A 20432-nucleotide genomic window follows, 5' to 3' on the forward strand; every position below is an offset into this window, starting at 1 on the left:
CTCTGTAAATGATACTTTAGCTGCTTTTCTTGGAATGCAGCTAGATATTGAAGACAATACCCTAAGGAGGCACAAAAAGCAAGCCTCTGTGTGTGTTCAGGCCTGAGACACCTGAATGCTGCAGCTCATGAATGGAAACAAAACACTGGTTGCTTACCTTCACCTTTGGCCTGTGTTTCAGGAAAAGTGTCCTTGTGTATAAACTGAGGAAAAGAAGGAGAGCGTGCCTGAAATTTGATGCATAAAATAGCATACAAAGTAATAATTGTGTCCCAATCCCAGATTTATTTTCCAGCTAGAAAATAATTGCTTCTGGGATTGCAGAACTACCCATTCTGTCTAAGTTTATGCAAAATAGGGAGTATTAACCTACAGTGAATCCCACTGTGCTAGATTCCTATTAGAAACTGATCTACACTACCAGCTATGTGCATAGGCAGAGAGAAACCAGAGAAGTAAATTCTCTCTGCTAAAGAAAAGACTGAATAGGGGTTAGAGCCTGTCAGTTTGGAAGGATGTAATTTCATCAGTGTACCACAAAACGCAGATGTCAACAGAAATAATAAAAAAGCATAGCTGGGTTCTGTATCTCATTTTTGTTCTGACCCATCCTCTTTTCTCAGCAGACCTGAGCATGACCTCACTTTTTACGTGGACGTTTCCCCAGATAGCATAAGCGATGCCACAGTGTGGCTGAGAAAACACCAGGGAAACTACTGCAGACAAAGCATGCGGTTCCTTGGGTTAGGACAGACATCAGGCATCTGTGCATTCCCCAAGGAAAAAGAAAACAAATTGTTTTCTCTGTGCAAGCATGCTAGAAAAACTTTGCCTATGGTGTTCAAACTGGTATGCGATCACGTTTTCTCAACTATGTAGAACATACCTGTTAGAGACTCTCTTACAGTTAAGTGGTAAAAGATTATTTAGATATTGAACATACTACCTACATTCTTCAGACTCCAGCTTACATTCTGCTCTCATTCTTGCTTCCGGTAGATGGTGGTATAGAGCAAAAAACCAGACAAATCTGCTCGCGGCACACTTGCTAATTTAGGCTCTTAAACATTTTAAGATTTCTTCTAAAGCTAACATCCTGCACTTCTGGGAACAGCTCTGCTCCAACCACTCCAGCTGTCACCCCTTCTGCACTACAGCATGATGCCTGCTTGTTTTCGGGAGTGACAGCGCTTATCAGAAAGATGAGTTACGCTTCTAAAATTAAACCGTATTTAAGCACTTGAGGATTGCTGCAGAAGAACAAAGATATTAGTAGCTTTTATTTTTGAAATATACTGTCAAATAATTTTGCAGTTGCACTGCTAGAGTTCCCACTTGTGAATTGCATTTTCCTGAAGAAGTATGGCTATTTAAAGACTGATGACTATATTCTGAAGAACATACATTACTTCTGTAGAGTTTACAGATCAGTAACAAAAAGGAAAGGAAAACTCACACCTCCTCCAGTTTAGTAAGAAGTCATTTTCCTGTTCTTCTCATCGATACAACTTGTTGAAGTAAATCTGAACCTTGGAAACCTCCTAAGACTGCTTTATGATAATCCAGTTTAGAAAACATTTCCTACCTTAGCAGGATATGAAGGTAAGAGCCCAGGCCTGTGAGAATATGCCACCACGCATGAAACTGTGTCACGGCTCCCACAACAGGAGGCATCTTCTCTCGTAGTGCCCTGTAAGAGAGAAATACCACGCAATTGTTTTTCAAAACTAAGCAATCTCGGGTCTGAGTGATCAGTTACCTCTGGAGTAAAATGTTAGAGAACATATTTATGGCATCCCACAGTCTCAAATGAGTGCTATCATTCTTCTCGCCAAAACCCTGTCAACTACTGTCCATAGGAAGAAACGCTGAGGATACGGTCGGAGAGAACAATCTGACATCACTGCTTCACCTTTGGCAACCACTCCACCTTTTCTCCAGTTCCACGGGGGCTTAGCTTGGCCATCTGTGGCTTATTATAAAACAGGGACAAAACGGGTGTTTAGTGAGGAAGCAATGAAGGTGGAGGGTCTGAAATACTCTGCCAAAATGCTCTATATTTTGAACAGTTACGAGGCATTAGCCACTAGGGAAGAGGCTAAATGGAGACAGAGAAAGAAAGGGAAAGAACTAAGTTGCCCTTTCTTTCTCCTGCTCAGGAGGCTTCTGCAGGTAACGCCTGTTTGGTTGCTGGTGAAGCAACATTTACACCTGCCTGGCTTCTTTTTTGACTTCTATTTCACATTCAGTCAAAACAAAAAGGGAAAATAGTAACGGTTGCAGGTGTGAAGGAAGAAAGACCTGCAGCTTCCGTAATACTTATTTACTGCATGATGTTACAGCGTCTAGTAACTGACTAAATGCTAATCCCTGAGCTACTGCTTAGGTTTCCAGAGCCACTCAGCTACGAACGTGAACATAGCTTCAATTCAGTCAGGAACACCCAAACCATCACCCTGGCACAGCCTCAGAGCAAGATGCACAGCCTCAGAGATGGCAAGAAATCTCAAAGCTCAAATTCAGAAGCTCCTGATTTTTATTTTTATTTTTATTTTTACATCAGCTCCAGTCTAAATGAAATAAGGAAAAACAAGAACTGCATCAAAACACAATTTTCAACATTAAAACCCAAAAGAGCAGGTGGGTGGATGACTCACATGTTAAATCTTCAACAAATAAAAAATTACAAGGAACTAAAATATATTTTTTTCCAAAGATTCAAGTTATAATACCACCTGTAGAAGAACTCAAAGGCTCTGCAGACATCTGATTATTAAAGCTAGTAAACAAGAATGTTTTTTGGTTTTTTTTCCCAGCACCATAACCAAACAAGTGTAGCAGCAGATATGCTAACATTTTTTCCCTTTGCAAAACAAGGCTGGAAAAAAGCGCTTAAGCAGCTGCTGCAACCTTTGAGCCTAGGACCAAGTTCCAAAGCCCCACAGAGCTCCAGCAACAGCTCAGCAAGCTCAGAGAGCTGGGGGTTGTGATCTCACCAGCGATGTGAGGCAGCTGCAAAAATCCACCTGGATGCCAGCATGTGCAGAGCCACTGTACACCCACCTATTTGTGTTGGCAAATAACTGCATCAAGCTGTATCAGGTATTTTTAGAGTTGTGGCACGATGTACTATATTCAGTACACGTATATTTTTTAAACGTTTAATGGAAACCCTGCTAGAGTTAAGTTTCAATTGATTTGAAACAGTGCAGGGTCTACAGAACCAAAAAGGACAGAAGTGGACTTCTTTACAGCATGCTACAAGCTCAGTGTGACAAAGCAACCTACTAGGAGCTCTGTGCACCACAGATTCAAGCGTATAGCAGTGCGTGAGAGAGTCAGGATGGGATTTTCTGGATGCTGGCATCAACCTCTCCATCTCCACCAGCATGTGGTGGAGCACAAGCACTAAGTGAAAGAGAGGTGCTGCTATGAAGCTGCTCAGCTCCAGGGAATGCAGATTTTGAGAACAACGTGTTGGACTGGTGTTCTTTCCTGCACGGACAGAATACGTAGGCTTACAACAAGATGGTGGGCTTGTCTGGAAGACTTTTTTTTTTTAAATAAAAAAAAGCCAACAATTGGCAATAGACTAAACAGAAATGAAGTCTTTCCTGGCCTCCTCTAAGTGCTAAGACTTCAGGCTTAATAATGACAGCCAACCAAGCACAATGCACTGGCTCAGAGTTACTGTTCTTTCTCAGACACTCCAACAGCTGCTGTTTACTGGTGACAGATAGATTGCAGCAGGTATTTCTTTAACTTGCAGAACTGCTGCTTTTGATATTTTCCCAGGAAACAGAAACCAAAAAAAAAAAAGCAGGATTAAAATCTCATTCAGATGAAATCAGGTGTGAAGAGCAGACTTTTTGTATGCCACAGATCCTCAAAATTACTTCAGTGACATTACTTTCCCTCAATTTAAATTGAGGTTAAAGAGAAATATCAATTATAAAAAAATAAAAGGAATCTATTCATGGGAAAGAAAACCTTTAAAAGAACTGTTCAGTGTTGAATCTAGTCACGAGCAAACTGGATAAAAACACTTGTGAACGTTTTGCAGGCAGCGTATCATATATACCATGAGATGGAGACTTCAACATACACCACAGAAAAAAACAAAGCTTTATGCTAAAAGATCATTAAGACGAAGTGAAAGTGCTCACCTCAATTTATCACAGAAAATGTTGTCCACATTCCAGAGAAAAAATCCCATTAAAAATACAGTTAAAGATGTATAGCCTAGACCTCTAAGCCACGGGTATACCCTAGAGAGAGAAGAAAAAAAAATATAATATTAAGATGCTTTAAAGGCAGCTTGTAAAATACATAAATACAATTACATACAAGTAAACTGATTAATTTAGGAAGATAGCTTTTCCAAAAGAAAAAAATAATATTAAACTCTAATTTCATCTCTTTAACTATTATATTTTACCTCTTCTGCTTTTCCTGAATTAGCACTCTCTAGGATTGGTCTTTCGGAGGCTTTACTTCTCTATTACTAGTTGTTCTGCTAAGTGGGAAAGCTGAAGTTGTCTAAAAGGTATTTGTCAGTCCTATGAACAACCTTCCAGTTAAAAATTAACCATGTTACAAATTAGGACTCTCCCAAGAGAAGAGGCTCATTTCCGATACAGAACGTCTTTATAGGAGGGAACTCATTCAAATAAGGTCTTTCAGAATGGCCGTAGTCTTTTGTGAATGAAGACCACCACGATCAACAACGAACCAAATGAATGCTTTTAGAAAACAATAATTTCATATCGTATTTTATCATTGACTGCCCTCGGCAATAGAAAAATGATAATTCCATTTTAAGAAAAATTAGTCCTATTCAGGATCTAAGAACCATACCGAAGACTCAGCTACAAGAAAGCGCATCATTAATAAACTCACCCTCACTACCTGCCTTCAGGTTGGACCGTGGAACTGTCAACTTCCTACACGAAGCTGCTGGCATTTGCTCCCTTCCCACTAGCAAGTCCAAAAGAAAGCCCTATTCCAACCCCAAGAAGCTGCCATGAAATACCCTTCGAGTGATTTTTATAAAACGCACAGTGTAGATATTTGAGTTAAAACGCATTCCTGAGCTGCTTTTCCTCCACTGTGCTGTACAAGGATTTATTTCAGAGCTGTGAGCACTGGCGACTGAAATGTCCAAATGGAACTAACCAGATACAAGTTACACATGTTAACAACACGTGTACTGCCAATATAAACCAGCAACATGATCATTTGTTTAGTCTAATAAATGCATGGAGCTCTGCGTGGTGCATGGCAGAGAGCACACTGTAATATTCCCAACCCAGTGCTCTAGAGACACAAGGAAGCCCAGGACATGAAAGAGCACTAAATGGTATGTTATACACGCTGGTAATTAGGTAATTACAGCTAGAATTGTTCAGGGAATTAATTGGGGGGGGGGGGGGTTGTGAGGGAATATGAGAAAGGCTGGCATCATTCATTAACAGGGAACTCGCTTTGCGAACAAAGGGCAACATTTGCCAAGTCATAATCTTGGGAAGGAAGCAGACCCAAGAGATGAAAAGCTGGGAAAGAGAGGCAGGAATGACAAATGGCGAGGACCAGGGGAGGCAGCAACCTGACAGGAATTACGTTCTGCCTTTCGAGATTTCTGTGCTGAGCTCAGAGTGACTTCCAAGCCTGTACTAAGAAATACGAGTGATAGAAAGTTAATGCATATTAAGGAAATAAGACAGAAAAGCAGAAACAGCAGTTGATGTATGAGTTAAAACAGGCTTGGACAAGTGCTAGAGCTACGAACAGAAAGACAGAAATGCATTTCAGCAATGCAGAGGAAGTAAATCCAAAAGTATACTCAGGGCTGGCTTGTAGAAGAGAAAGGGCACCACCAGGTCAGCACAGCTTCCCTGCCAGAACATCTCTCCCCATCCCAACCTTCTAACCACAATTTGCATCAGCATAGCTTATGTAGAGTGATGTTTCAATGAAGCGATCTAGCTAATTAACAAAATACACCCCCAAACCCCTAAAATTGAGGGGAAAAAAGCAGGTAGAACTTCATAGACTTTACTGGAGGAAAACAAGGGATGATAGCCCGGGAGGATGGTTGTGTTGGTAGTACCAGGAAACTGTGAAATGTTGCAGAAATAACGAAAATGCACAAAAGTGGAATTTGCAGAGCTGGAAAGAGAGCAGGCCCAAGGGCTTGTCTACACAGAAATAAAGAAATTCAATCTAAATGGCCAAAGCTACAAGAATAAAATTAGAACTACTTAAACTTGATTCAACTTTTTTCCCCTTGGAAGTAAATTAAGGCAATGCCCCTTAAGATCTCTAGGTTAGGATTAAAATTTCCATGTTTATGGGTTTGAAAAGTTTCTTTAAACGGGTTATGGTTTCTACAGCTGCAAGCAAATGCAATCAATTTTAAGTTTTCCTTGCTCAATAGCAGTCTGTGAACATTTATGCTTGGTTTGTGGTGATTTCTTGGGGAAAGTCAAACTAAATTAACTGAAATTGCGATTGAAAGGTGATTCAATGAATCCACTTTAAGTTCACACCTTTTGTTGCATTCTTCCTTGTGTTCCTGAACAGTTTCGTGTATAACTCAAAGGTTAACAAAAGGCAGATTTAGCCTGAAGACACAGTAGAAAGAAATCAGCAATTTTCAAAGGCAAAACCCAAACCCATGAGAAAGCCAGCTGTTCACAGGGGAGAGACAGGAACCGACTGAGCCTGAGAGCTAAAGGAATATATTTATCCCAGTACTGATTCAACTCCTTTTTCTTCAGTTTTATACACCAACTCTGTGCTCTGATGCCTCTCAATGTGTTTCAACATTCAATTCCTTTTGTTTGGTGTAAGTATCTCTTAGTACAATTTCTATTACATATGCCTAACTTTACTTATTCAAAATTGTAGCGAAAACTATCATTTAAACTTTTTGTTATCTTTTGCATTTGAATTTTAGATACTTGAGATGGAACAAGGAAAGGAAAACGTGAACTAATGGCTCAGCTCTGCAGAGCTAAGCTCATACCTGTCTCCAAGAATCACAATTAGAGTTCGGACAATTGCAAGAGGTCTCACATTTTATCCAGCTCTGTGAAGACAAAGCCTCTGTCCCCCTCGAAGTCCCAGGCTAACAGCCGGAGCCGCTAGCAAAGAACCTGGCAGTGAACACTGGCCACAAGTGCAGAGATAGCAGCTTTGTTTAATGATAACCCACTGGCTTCAAGAAAATTCAGAGAGGTGCGGCAGTTCCTTTTAACCAAGCAGAGCACGTGAGCTACCATCATATACCTAGTTCAAGAAATTTTGTCACTGCTCATTTCTCATGTTAAGCCTACCAAAAAAGGACACAAATGCTAAGTTATATCTTACAATGGGTTAATAATGATACATAATGATACTTACCATAATACTATATAAACAGACCGTAGAACTATAATGGAAACTAGTGTTCCATACATGATCTGTAAATAAAAACAGAGACAAAATTCAGAAGTGGTAGTCAAGAGACTTTATAAAACACTACAGGAATAACATTTTTTGCAGACTTCGATTTTAATTTCTTAGCCTCAAGAAAATAGCATCCCTGCTACATATCTCTCCAGGGCTTCCATAGAGGTTTCAAATAAAAATAAAATTATAACCACGCTCTTTATACAATCACAAGAAAAGTCAGTGTAAAACCACAGCAACATTTTTTTGAATCAGAAAGCAAACACTAGATGGCACTCGATAAACATCCTGAAATCAAACTGGTAAGTAAATCCTATTATTTCTTCTCTATCTGTACATTTTAACCCTGGGACGCATAAACACCAGCTGAAAACACTTTTGAAAATTATTAATCAAATATTAGTGAAGGAAGTGTATTTTTTTTTCCCGAAAGCAAACACTGCAATAGAGCACACATTCTGCCCACACCAACCACCAGCATGGAAGAACCTTTGCAGGAAGCTTTTAAATCGACTATTCCGCATTGCTGGGATTCAATCTAAGCACACAGCGAGGAGGCTGCGTGCTCCGAAAAGCTCCACGAGCAAAAGCTGGCTCACTGTAGGCTCCATGAAGTTGAATGCAATAGCCTGGCTTATAGAAAAGGTCGAGGTAATCGTTTATTTTCCGCCTCGTGATCTTCAAATCACTCTCCATTTGTTTTTGTTTTTTTTGCAAACTTCGGATGCACCTAACACCATCTTCAAGACGCACAGACTAAAGATAAGCATCATGCCTGACCGGTGATGCAGAAGCAACAAGGATTATCCAACACCGGTACCATCACTTCACTTCCCATCCTTTTTATTCTCAAAGCCTTCATCCTGCCAAAAAGCAGCTTGTTCCGAGCAGCCCTGCCCTGCTCTTTGCCCCTCTCCAGTGACCCACAAGGCCCTTGCTATTTTTCGCTTGCTCGTTCCCTGACCTTCCTTTCTCGTTTTTGCTTTTAGTCAACTTCCACCTAACTCTGCCTTGTTTTACATGACCCAGAAGAATGAGGAACCTTTGCTGTGATTTTCGAATGACACTAAACCTCGCAGAGTACTGGTTTGCAAACCAGGGTCCTTACAATGTTGTATCAACTTCCTAATCCCTTTCTTTTAGACGATATTGTCTTCAAGGCAAGGAATACCTCCTACTCTGCTGTAACCAGGGCATTCAGCTATTACTGCCCTGCAAGCACATGCATGCAGTCATTTGACACAGAACAGACTGCTGTGAAATAAAATCTACCCTTCAAAATGTCCATAAAGGCAAATTTCCGAATTTGTTTCAGCTCTAAGGACGAGGTTAGCAGCGCACACCATGTTATCAGTGCGTATATAAGGAACCTGACAGACAAGGGAGCCTTTATGTTTGGCAACAGGTGAAAGTAAGCTCCAATATTGACTATGTAAAGTCACTCAGCATAGCAGCTCTTTATTTGCATTCAGCGAGAGATCAAATAACTTCAGTAACCAAACCGCTGCTACTGTGTGTTCTGTTCGAGAGCTAAACAAAGCAAAACTATTTGAAAGGCTAATTAGTCCTGGCTTGTACTTTACACAAAAACTGTAAACTAATTCCAGTTCCCTTGCCTGGGGTACGGCACATAAATGAGAAAAAATCCTGCTCGACACGGCCAGAGTATCAAGGGCTGACGAGTCCCAAGGGAAGCTGGAAAGGGGACATGGGGCTGGGGCTGCCTGTGGGCTCAGTGCTTCACCAATTCTTCAGCACTGGGAGAGTTTTCCCTAAAAAGACACCGCCATACGACAAATACAGATTTAAAATTAAAAGTTAAATGCCATTTTACTCTGTCAGTCTCATTTAAAAGAGCCTGTTGTGCTTTCCTAATCAAATCCAGTCAGTTATTCTAAGAGAGGGAAGGCAAGGAGGAAGAAATCTCGTAGAAGGGCTCCTCAGTTCAACTTCATTTCCTTGCTGTTCTCTTCTCACCCGCAATTTCCATTGCTAAAACGTTCCTCTGTATCACAGACATAGAAAAACCTACCCATGAAGCGAGAGGCTTCTATCATACTGGTTTAGAGCATGAGCACACTCAAGCTTTTATCATTTAACTGATTTGCTCTCAGCTTCTTTGTACGAGGAGCTAAATAGTGCTAGATCATGTCAAGAGAACACAGCCCAAAGCCCAGGTAAAACACTGGTCAAAGTAAAACGCTGGCTAAAAATGTGATTTTTTGCAGCTGCTAAAAGCAGGGAAAAGCAAAAGCTAGGAAAAGCTTTTTTTCTTTTGCAGAGCCACTGGCTCGGTATCTCCTAGCGAGTTGCTTAATGGCTTGTAAAAGAGGTCAGGCTTAAGTGTTAATGGAAGGAGAGGAGGGGAAAAAAAAAAAAAGGAAACCTTGCAGTGACTGAAGAAAAACCTGCCCAGGGTTGACGCTTCCATTTCTTGCCTTTTACGCTCCCCCACACAAATAGGTTGTTAGCAGCAAAACACGTTTGCGTTTAAAAGCCTGTGAAAAGGCTGGAACAACAAACTGTTCTGCTCTGTGTGCTCCAATCCTCTGCGCACCGGAGGTGGACATCAAGGAGGTGATGCTGTGACACGCTGAGGCTGCAGCCACACGTCTCACTACAGCTGCTCCTCACCAGACGCCTATAAACGGAGCCACGTAACCTAGTTTATACTTTGGGGAGCAGTGTTTTACTTTTATTCCTTCGCCACCCATTGGGTTTACTAGTTTAACCACGCCACAAACGTGTCAGGCATTATCTGTCCACCCAAAGAAGGGTAAAGTACCAAATAAAACACAAGACATCTACCTTATTGAGGTCTGCTCAAGTTTCTCAATTCCTTTAGTCCCCTTTGTTGTTGTTCTTTAATTAATACATTACTTCAGTGACACGTGAAAACCCAAGCATCGAGAGCCTGTTATTTCCACTTCCATTTCTTCTGTTTCTGCCCATTCTTTGTTAACAAAGTCAATTTATTAGCCTCAAATATTAGCGTACACTTTGGGAAACCACACAGAGATTTTGGGTTCCTGGATGCCACTACTCCTCTATTAATATACAAACCATCTATCAAGAAATAGCTTGAGTACTTGAAGATGAAAACTGTATTTGAATTTTACAACAAAGAAAACAGACTTCTACATGTTCTTTTCTAGGAAAGAAGTCTGAGCAGAGGTAAAACGGAAGGGATTGCCTCAAAATAACACTGCAAACTCTGCATAGTTTTATGGCTGCACTACGTGCTGCCCTGACAGCTCACGACTGAGCTAATCCAGATTCACCTGCCTTGGTCTTGTTTGGATGCACGCACATGATGGCTACACAACATCCAAGTCCCTGCAGCTGCACGGTGCTCAGCAGCTTTCCAGAGCTTCTGGGACATGGTCTGCAGCTGGAAATTGACGTTTTCTTGGGTTCCCCTTCAATGACCTGTAGCGCTGGTCCTTTGCGGAGCCTGAACATCTTTCCACGTTCCCTAAGCTATCACGCAGGTAGAGGTACCGGCTAGAATGAAAGCCGTACTGGCTTTCTGGAAGCAAGGCTGTGAAACTAAAATTTCACTCAAATTTGGTTTACACCTGCTCTTCAGCAGGGCAATGTCTAAGCATAAAAAGCTCTGTGGTGAAGACATGTCCTGAAAAACTCATTTTTAACAGACTGCTTGACATCCTGAGAATGCAGAAAGAAAGAAAAGTTCCACTAAAAGGCACAATACATTAAGCCAAAGTCTATAACTAACTGTTGCCTTAGCAGCAGGGAGGCACTCTGGAAAGCTGCAGGACACCGAGTGTTGCCCAGAGGTATTCTCCAAAACAGGGAGTCCTGTAAGTCTGAACAAGCTGTGCTCTGCCACAACATATTCTTCATGCAGTTTCAGGCTCCCAAATGCATTTCAAAATACAGGTTTTGTACCACCTTAAGTCCTTCTGCTGCCTTCTTTGCATTTGTATGTTTAAAACACCTCTGAAGACAATTTTACTCATTTAGGCAAATGAAATACCCTTTCCTCCAACACCCACCCTCTGCCTCTTACCTAAAGTCACCTTAACCGGTAAATCTGATCCATCTTTTTTACTTCTATCATTTTTATTGTTATTGTTGCAGATAATTCACTGGCCACGTTATTATGCTGTGATCAGCAAATGCATTCAGGCACTGACTCCTCCTTCAGGAACCTGTGCACTTAGAGCAGTAATAGCTGGTATTCACCCATCACTGCGTGTTGCTCTTCCATTTGGAAGCATTTCAGACACTCCCCTGTTTATCAAGTTAGTCCTCCGGGTCTCCCACTTCTCTCTTCGTCGTCCTCTGTACTCAGAGATGTCTCTGAACTTCGTATCATCAGAACTTTCATCAGGAGGTGAGTCTTTTTCCTGCTACAGGTCATTAAATAAAAACACTTCCACCACTGATTCTGAGGAAGTCCAGACTGAGACTGCCTTTCATCATCTCCCTCACTCATGTTCCCTTAGTCACTCCCTTACCTTATTTGCAATTTCATACCGCCCCACTTCTCCAGCTTGCTTAGTTTCTCATGGGAGAACACATCAACACTTCTGTCACGTCTATACAAAAGATGTTTTTTTAAACTGCATTTCCTAATGTAGAGAAAGCAGCTACCAGAAAAAGCTATCAGGTTAACCTGAACATTTTATCTAATTTTCTAATTACCTTCTAATTATCTCTGTGAAAATCTTTCTTCAAACTCTTGCAGCAGATGATTACGCAAATGAAAAAGTTTTTTAGATTTCATTATTCCTATAACTTGGCGCACCAGCTACATGAGGTTTTTGACCACTTCAGACGTACAGGCAGCATATGGTATGTAGCAGGTAAATAAATCCAGAGAGAAAGCCACGTTTTGCAGACGACAGCTTTCTAGGCCATATCATATTAGAAAGAAGGCCACCTGTAAGACATGACTCTAAAAATTTAACTCTCCAGGTCGTTTCTTCTACTTGCAGAGCTGTCTTATATTTGTCTTTATAGGGATGACTCCACACCAGCAGCCAATCTTCCCCCACCCCTTTCCTCCCATAAGCGCATATATACATGTGGTAAATAGGGATGAGAAACTAATCTGATTTAAGACTAATTCTGAAAAGCTTTAACCTGTTCAGTTCCCCAGGAAGATTCTCATCAGAGAGTAAATTTATGTGCTAGGGGGTAAAAAGGAGAGAGGCCACAGCTATTTTCCTCGGCAATCATGCTGGCTTGAGAACGACCGTAAAACTGGGTCCTATGTCTCTTTAGCACTATGGAAATTAGGTAACAGTGCTTTAGCCACAGTGATTTTGACATAAGCAAGCCAATAAAAGCTTGTAAAGACCAGTGCAATCTTTTGTTTGATTAATTGATGAAACAAACAAACAAAAAGATCAGATGTCAGGCAGACGAGTGTTTTCTTCTAACAATGTGCAGTGTCCAACTGACCAAAATGTGCATCTCCTTCCTCCTAAGGGTCTCGGTGCTTCACCTTACAGACCTGGAAAGTCTGAATGGAGAAAAAGAAGCTGGTCTCTGTTGCCACTGTGCCATGAATAATAAACTGAAATCCCCTTCATGCCCTGCTGGCAATATGCAGTTTAAGAGCCCAAGCTGGGAAGGAAAGTGGAAAGCAATTCACTGAAAAGTAAGGCTTGGATCCTGGCTATGAAATGTAATAGAATCCTTTTCCATTCTTCTTGCTCGCCTTTTGGGGAAGAAACACGCTGTAACAACGAAGAATATAAAGCTTTCCAGGTAACTATTCCCCTTTTTGCAAGGCTGACAATGATGATGATCACAAACACCTAGAGGAATCAAGTGCTGTTTTATGTCCTAATGCTGCTTTCCAATACAGCTAGGGACTAAGACTGCAAGTTAAAACTTAACCTTACTTCAAGTCTATGCAATCCGTCCAGTTGGAAAATACTTACTGAAATTATAAAGAGGACAAATATTAAGAAAAATAACCTTGCTTAGCTGTGCAGTCAGAAATGTTTCCTCCGGATTTACAACATATTTGGCAAAGGGTAGGAAAAAATGAGCGCAGTACTTGGACATTTGATATTGGGCCCTAATTGTATGTTCTCCATAAAAATCAATATAGAAAGAGTTGTAAAAAGTCCACCAATTTTATGGGCCTCAATCTTTCCTACATTGATTCCTTATGTATAAATTACAACAGGGAATTTATATTCGGAACCTAAGAGAAACCAGAAGCAAAAAATTAATGGTCTGTGGCAACAGGTTAAAGTTTCCCTATTTCGCTATTTCCAGAGAGGTCGTAATATTTTTCTTCTTAATGTCTGGCACGTTGAACAATACCTATATGAATGTCTCAAACAGGGAAGCTGTGATCTACTTTTGCAATAAATACAGGTTGAGTAGATTAATTAAAGAAATACAACAGTCCAATGTAAGTAGTAAATTCTGCTATTATTACCGAAATTATTTTAAATTACTTCATTCAAAACCAGTTACAACTATCCCAGTAAAAGCATCAGAAAATGCCATTTTCACCCTGGCTAACATCTTCCTGCCAAAAATGTAAGCAGGGGGTGGGTGGGTGGAATTTAATAAACGTGATCAAAAAACCCTGCAAGTTTATCTTTTTATCTAGAGGTAGAGTCACAATTCTTGTTTCTAGGAGAGACTGTCTGGAGCAGTTGCAAATTTATTTTATTCGTCATCGGTTTACTAATCCAACACCGGGAAACGTGCATCATTTTTATGACCGCTGATGCAACAGGCACGTTTTGACAAGCGATGGCACTATCTATTGCAGAAAATGAGGCTTTAAAGCTCTGTCCTGCAAAGAGCTGTGCTTTTGCTTGGCAATTTTTCAGCTGTTATCCCTAATCAAAAAGTCATAAAAGAGGGAAAGCTGCTCATGGCATAGATAAGCAAGCATGACTTCTAACCTCCTGTGAGCCAGCAAGTGCTACAAATCCTATTCCCACCAGCAGCAGATGCACATTAATACTGTTGGACAGCGTTGCTACAAAAAGAACTTGTACCAAACATGCCATTAATCCTCTATGGCCATAACAACAAACCTGCCATGTAACCTTGCAAGTCATTCATTTAAATTCAGCTTGGATTTATACAAAGTAAAATTGAGTAGTTAAAAGAAAAAAAAAAAAAGAAGTTAATATATAAAAAGGGAGAGAAGAACATGGGGTTAAGTTGCCCAAGCCATGTTATGATGTCAGGTCATAGCTTCACAGCAGCCGCTAATGTAATAAAACACACAAGGGCTCATTAAGGCCTTCCTCTCCTTATAATTGTCACTGATGAAAAACACCTAGACTATTAGGTCAAATACTAAAACAACACACAAACCGTTCCAGTTTTTCAGGTCACCAAATAACAGGATGGCGATGTGACAGCAGTACTGCTTAAAGAAAAAGTGAAAGGCAAATGGGGTTTGCCTTCTCTTCTTCCTTCCAGCTACAGCATCCTACAAAGCATTCCACTAAAACAGCACAGTTTAAACAAGATCAGCTTCTCCAACAGAGCGCCGCTTACCTGGTGGAATACAGGTTCTTTCAAATTTAAGTAAACCTGCAAAGATTAAAAAGAGATAAATAATTTGCAATGGAAAACAATCATAACGTTATTAATTTAAATATTGCCAACCTTGTTCTGCTAGAATAAAGACACGAGTGCCTATCCATATGCCATTAAAGTTGATTAAACATTTGAAGTTTCCTCTGGCAAAACCTGGGGGTTCTTCAACAGATTTTAACCATGGAATTATTTAAAATTCACAAGCACAAATGGCAATATCAACAGCTAAAAGCTCCTCATTTAATAGAGTTGCAACACATACATGAACAATTAAAATGCAGAAATTACCAGACACATTCTTGATATGCGTTGTGAAATAAAAACGTACCCTGCTTTGATTTGCTATTATTGTTTTTGATGATAACATTTCAATTCATTTTACCAAAAGCTAGTAGTTAAGGTGTATACCATGTACCTTAGGCATAACATGCCATAGGTATAAAAAATAAACTTTAGGAGGCACAGGAAAGACAAGGCTTAAAGGCAGAAGACTCTAACGCTACTTTAATAAGAAATTATTTTTATTGATAAACCTTAAAGATGTTCCAACTGTGGCTGACGGCCAGTACAAAACTAATTTTGTTCATACAGGCAGCATGGTGCCTTGAGAAAGGGAACCGAGTTAGGCATGACACAATTTAAAGTCTTCTAGTTTTTTATACAGCTAGGTTCCTTTCTTATTCTGCCTGGTGTTTGAAAAACCAGTCAATATACAGGACGGCATCACAGCTCACTTTTTGCAGCCTGTTGAGCAGGATTATTTTCATTTCTGTTGACGAGTTAAGGTGAGGCCCAGAGGGAGAAGACAGCTTGTCCAGGGTCTCATAACATGTCACAGCCGGAGGGCACTGTTTTCCTCACACTCCTATTCTAGCAACTGTATTACTGTGTTTCTTCTTCTTCATTTATTCTGTATAGTGGTTTAGATTGAAAAATGTCAGGTTTCTCAGGCCAGCACGTTATTTTACCCCCCAAAAAACAATTACTCCTTCTTGACTGGAAGTGGGGAGATTCAGGACTGCCTGTGTAATGTTCCATCACTGGCAGGAAACTGTCAACATACGGGTGAAAATGTCAAATTAGAAAAGTTACTTACTATGCTGACTACGAAGCTGTATGTTATTAACAGGAAAAGCAGTGGATAATTGACTGTATTCTTGTACTTGAAACATTCATACCTGGAACAGAACATAAAGGAGAGTGGTAACATTCATCACTTACCATATAAAGGCTGTGTTTTTCAAGGTATATTATCACAGAATTTATGAGAAAATTGATCATTGATCTAAATGAGTCTTAGGCCCTTCAAGGAATTGTAGCTGCTCCAATAAAGATGTGTCATTTTAATATGAAAAACCCACACTTCTACCAATAAATGTTTTTCAAAAAGTCTATTGCAAAATAATAAAAAACAATAAGCTTATGCATATAAAAAAAATAAGCCAGTCAGTGGAAAGAAACTGGTAAGCAGAAGCATTTTTCGAAGGTGCTTAAGGGGTGATAATGGATGACAAATTAGAAACAAGTTCAAAATGCAATACAGCTGCCTAAAACCATGACATCTGTGAGCTCAAGTCAGTGTGGGAAAGGGACTGCCTTACAAAACAGCAAACTCTGGAGACCTGGTAAAACGCAGGCTGCTAACAGCTTTACCACAGCCACAGTGCAGTAAATTTACGAGGTCAGGTACTGGAGGAAGTGGGAAGTAAAAACTGCTAATCGCTGCCAGTATTAATTAAAATTAGCTTCACGATCTCTGTGCTGCACTTCAGGTATAACTGTGCTGGAATTACCAGACACATCCCAAAATCACAGGGCGTTGGAGGTTGGAAGGGGCCTCTGGATATGACTGGGGCCAACCCCAGGCAGGTTGTGACTATCTCCAGAGGAGACGTATGAGGTGGGCGACCTCTCCCGGAGCTCTGTCACCCTCACAGTCAAGTGTTTTCTCACTTTCAGCTGGAACTTCCTGTGTTTTAGCTTGTGCTTGTTGCCTCTTGGCCAAAAGAGTCTGGCCACATCCTCTTGACGCCCTCCCTTCAGATATTTATACACATTGCTGAGATCCCCTCTCACAGCCTCTCCTCACATGAGGGATGCTCCAGTCCTCTAATTACCTTTGTAGCCCTATGCTGGGCTATCCCCAGTATGCCCAGCTCTGTCTTGTACTGGGGAGCCCAGTGCTGGACCCAGCACTCCAGAGAAACAAAATTTTTCTCACAGTGGGGCCTCACCAGGGCTGATTAGAAGGGGAGGATCACCTCCCTCGGCCTGCTGTCAACACTACTCCTGATGTACCCCATTGGCTTTGTTGGCCACAAGGGCACATTAATGACTCATGGTTAATTTGTTGTCCACCAGGACTCCAGGTCCTTCTCCACAGAGCTGCTCTCCAGACCATAACTTCATCAGAAAAGAAAAAAAAGCAAAGAAAACAACCAACAATATCATTTTGTGCTTCTCAAAGTCACCAAATCATTAGGGCTGGAGGAAGATGTCTGTATAGCTACGAGTCACATCTGCCTACTCTACTATTAGCTCCTAAGAAACAGACATCATCACGGATGAATAAAAGGAAACAAAATGTAGGAATATCTGGAAAAAATCATCAGGACAGCACATTGCAAAATGGATGGCCCAAGTAATTGCACAACCGGAGAACCACTAGGACTGAATGAGGTATGAGGGCATGTCCTGGGCAGAACTACCCCACCACCTACCTTCAAGAAAACCATAATGATTATTAAAGGCCTCCCGAGCTAAACATGAGCTCATTCTTCAGAGCATTTTAATTACTACCAAACAAACACACATAGAATCTTATTAGGGCTAGAAATACAGTAACAGACTGCAGTGCTTTTGAAGATGATAGAGTAACCACTGCACAAAATGAGCACGATTATTTTTTCAAACAGTTTTTTAAAGCCTCTTCTCATCTTTTCCCCAATCACATTCAAATCAGACAAAAAATGCAAAGGCAATTTCAAGGAGATCGGGAGCTACGATGGAAATATTTCCACTAACAGAGGCATTATTATTCTGGTCCTGAGCTTGCACAAATCATACTAACGGATGAATCACAAACTGATGGTAATTTCCACAGATGGAGGTTTAGTCCTGTAGCATCCCATCTCCATTGCAAGCTACCAGTAATCTTCACCAAAGATGCTCCAATTTGCAACAGCTGAATATTTGATCACATGTTCAAAAGCAAAAAGACAATTATTTTCTGTCTGGAACGGGTTGTTTTTTTATCATTTGGACTTTCCAAGTGACAGAACAAATTGTGTTAAATCCAGGCCTTGCAGCAACAGGCAAAAAAAAATGATAACTTACTGTACCTTTACAGTCACCAAACACTACATTGTTCCTGAAATTAAATGGCAGAAAACATCTTGGCACGGTATTAGGCAGTGATGGATGTTCTGAAACACTTCTCCACATGCACTCAACTCTTCAGAGAATCTTTTAATTTTTCAGATGAGTGAAAAGCAGGTTTAACCAGAAATCTGAAATTCGCATTTGGAGTCAGACGACATCATAGAACCATAGATAAAATACCAATAAATTACCATGTTGATAATTTTGTAGGCATTACTGAAGTGATTTTATTGTGTCAGCTGTTTACACACCAAGTAACACTGAGCTCTGGTTGTATACAATACAATTCTTTAATGAGAGGGTTTTGTGTTGTTTTTGTTTATTTGTTTTACTGCTAAACAAACACTGGTTAAACATCTCTAAATTAGCAAAAACTAGGACTAAAGCCAGCCTGGTGCTCTAATGGCCAAGTCACCAAGCTGTGCTGCTGGCAAAACTGAGATCTCATTGAAATGAACAGAAGCTTCAGTGTCAGCCTCACTATATGCTACATTGGGCTACACATATTCTATATAACCAAAGGTAGTATTAAAAAAATATTCAGAAAAAAAAACATTTAACAAATACTTACAGGCAGTAGACAAACACACAACAACTGTATATCATTGGCAGCTCATCCAACAGCTACAAAAAGCAGAGACATCAAAACATGAAAACTACTTTTAACTGACACGCTTGTGAAAGTTAATTAAGAAGTCTTAAGAAAATAGGAGTTTAAGTCATTTGGATATCCACCTTCTTGATTGTACTTTCAGTATGTGGCAGTGTCAAATCCTATTCAGCTACTGAAATTTTGCTGCTTTAATAATTTTATTACAACGAATCTTTTGAAAACTACAATTGATAAAAAAACCCATGCCTTTAAAGAATCATGACGTTTTCACTGTTCATACCTCTTTAAGCATTTATAATTAGTTTTTAGAAGTCAATTTGAATATGACCACACCATTTACAGCCTGCTCAATGCAGTCAGCCACATTTTCTTGCTTCTATACAAGCTTCACACAAAGAAACTCTTTACAATATCATTTTTCCATAATGTAAAAGAGAACTTTAGACCTTTTAGGAAGCACCTTGTAATGTGCTTGAATGTTTACTTCCTAATTTTGGACATTTCTTATGTGGATGAGCGAAGACCTGCTGCCTCTGATTTCTTATACATCCAGCAAATTATACCGAGCCACTTTGAATTGTTACTCCCCCCCACGATTGCCTCTTTTCCAAGAAAACCAAGAACCGGACGCAAAGAGATTTTGATCTTGTTCCTCCATCCCGCTGGAAGTTGTTGATGGCCATGTTTGTACAGCAACTCCCTTCCCAGTACTGGTAAAGGGTACTTAACGGTTCACAGTCACGTTTTTCTGACTAATGAGACACATTAAGAGCAATACCAGCTTACGGAAACCCTTTCAGAGAGCCAGCCTGATTCTGTCCCAGTTGGCAGCATTAGTCTAACTGCACAGGCAAAAACCTCCTTTTAGTTTTGAGCATTCATACTGGAAAAAAAAGTGAGCTACAGAAACAGAGAGGTGAATTATTCCAAGCTTGAACTACTAGCTTTTCTTGCGTTTGGTCACAGAAACTTCAGGAAATATTTCACAATGCAGCTAAACAGATCTAATGACCAGCTGCCGCTGCAGGACAGGTCTTAATTCTTCACCCACACCCTGGCTGCTTTTCTTGAGCTAACAGTCCCACTTGTCTGACCCACAGCGAGCCATTTCCAACAGGCATCCCAGCACACATCTAACTTCGCAGAAAAAATAGGTTTAAATCCATGAATTTGTGCATTATATTGTCAGGGACTGCAATAGGTAGCACAGAAAGTATCAGGAAGACAAAAGGCAGATGAGGCTGTCAGGCGTGTTCAGTGGCGCTTTGCCATCAGATTAGTTCATCTGTGCTGTGCTGCCTTAGAGAGGAAAAACAAGCACGAGCTGAATTCAGCTTTATACTAATAATTATTACTTAGAAATTGAGCAATATTCTTACTGAGCCCGATAGGAATTAGCTGCAGGATTAATTCATGCGGCTCTTGAAGAGTC

The 20432-nt window shown here is 40.4% G+C and overlaps 1 protein-coding gene across 1 annotated transcript in view; it reads right to left on the minus strand.

Moving 5' to 3' along the window:
- ACER3 (alkaline ceramidase 3) overlaps positions 1 to 20432 on the minus strand; it is a 54680-nt gene that overhangs the window by 6440 nt on the left and 27808 nt on the right. The window contains exons 4-10 of the mRNA XM_040544508.1: positions 18959 to 19011; positions 16103 to 16184; positions 14965 to 15000; positions 7405 to 7463; positions 4167 to 4268; positions 1586 to 1690; positions 158 to 203 (exon numbers count right to left, since the gene is read on the minus strand). Coding sequence (XP_040400442.1) covers positions 158 to 203; positions 1586 to 1690; positions 4167 to 4268; positions 7405 to 7463; positions 14965 to 15000; positions 16103 to 16184; positions 18959 to 19011 — 483 coding nt within the window. The remainder of the gene's footprint in view (positions 1 to 157; positions 204 to 1585; positions 1691 to 4166; positions 4269 to 7404; positions 7464 to 14964; positions 15001 to 16102; positions 16185 to 18958; positions 19012 to 20432) is intronic.

This window comes from Cygnus olor, chromosome 1, assembly GCF_009769625.2.
Source record: "Cygnus olor isolate bCygOlo1 chromosome 1, bCygOlo1.pri.v2, whole genome shotgun sequence".
Taxonomy (NCBI): domain Eukaryota; kingdom Metazoa; phylum Chordata; class Aves; order Anseriformes; family Anatidae; genus Cygnus; species Cygnus olor.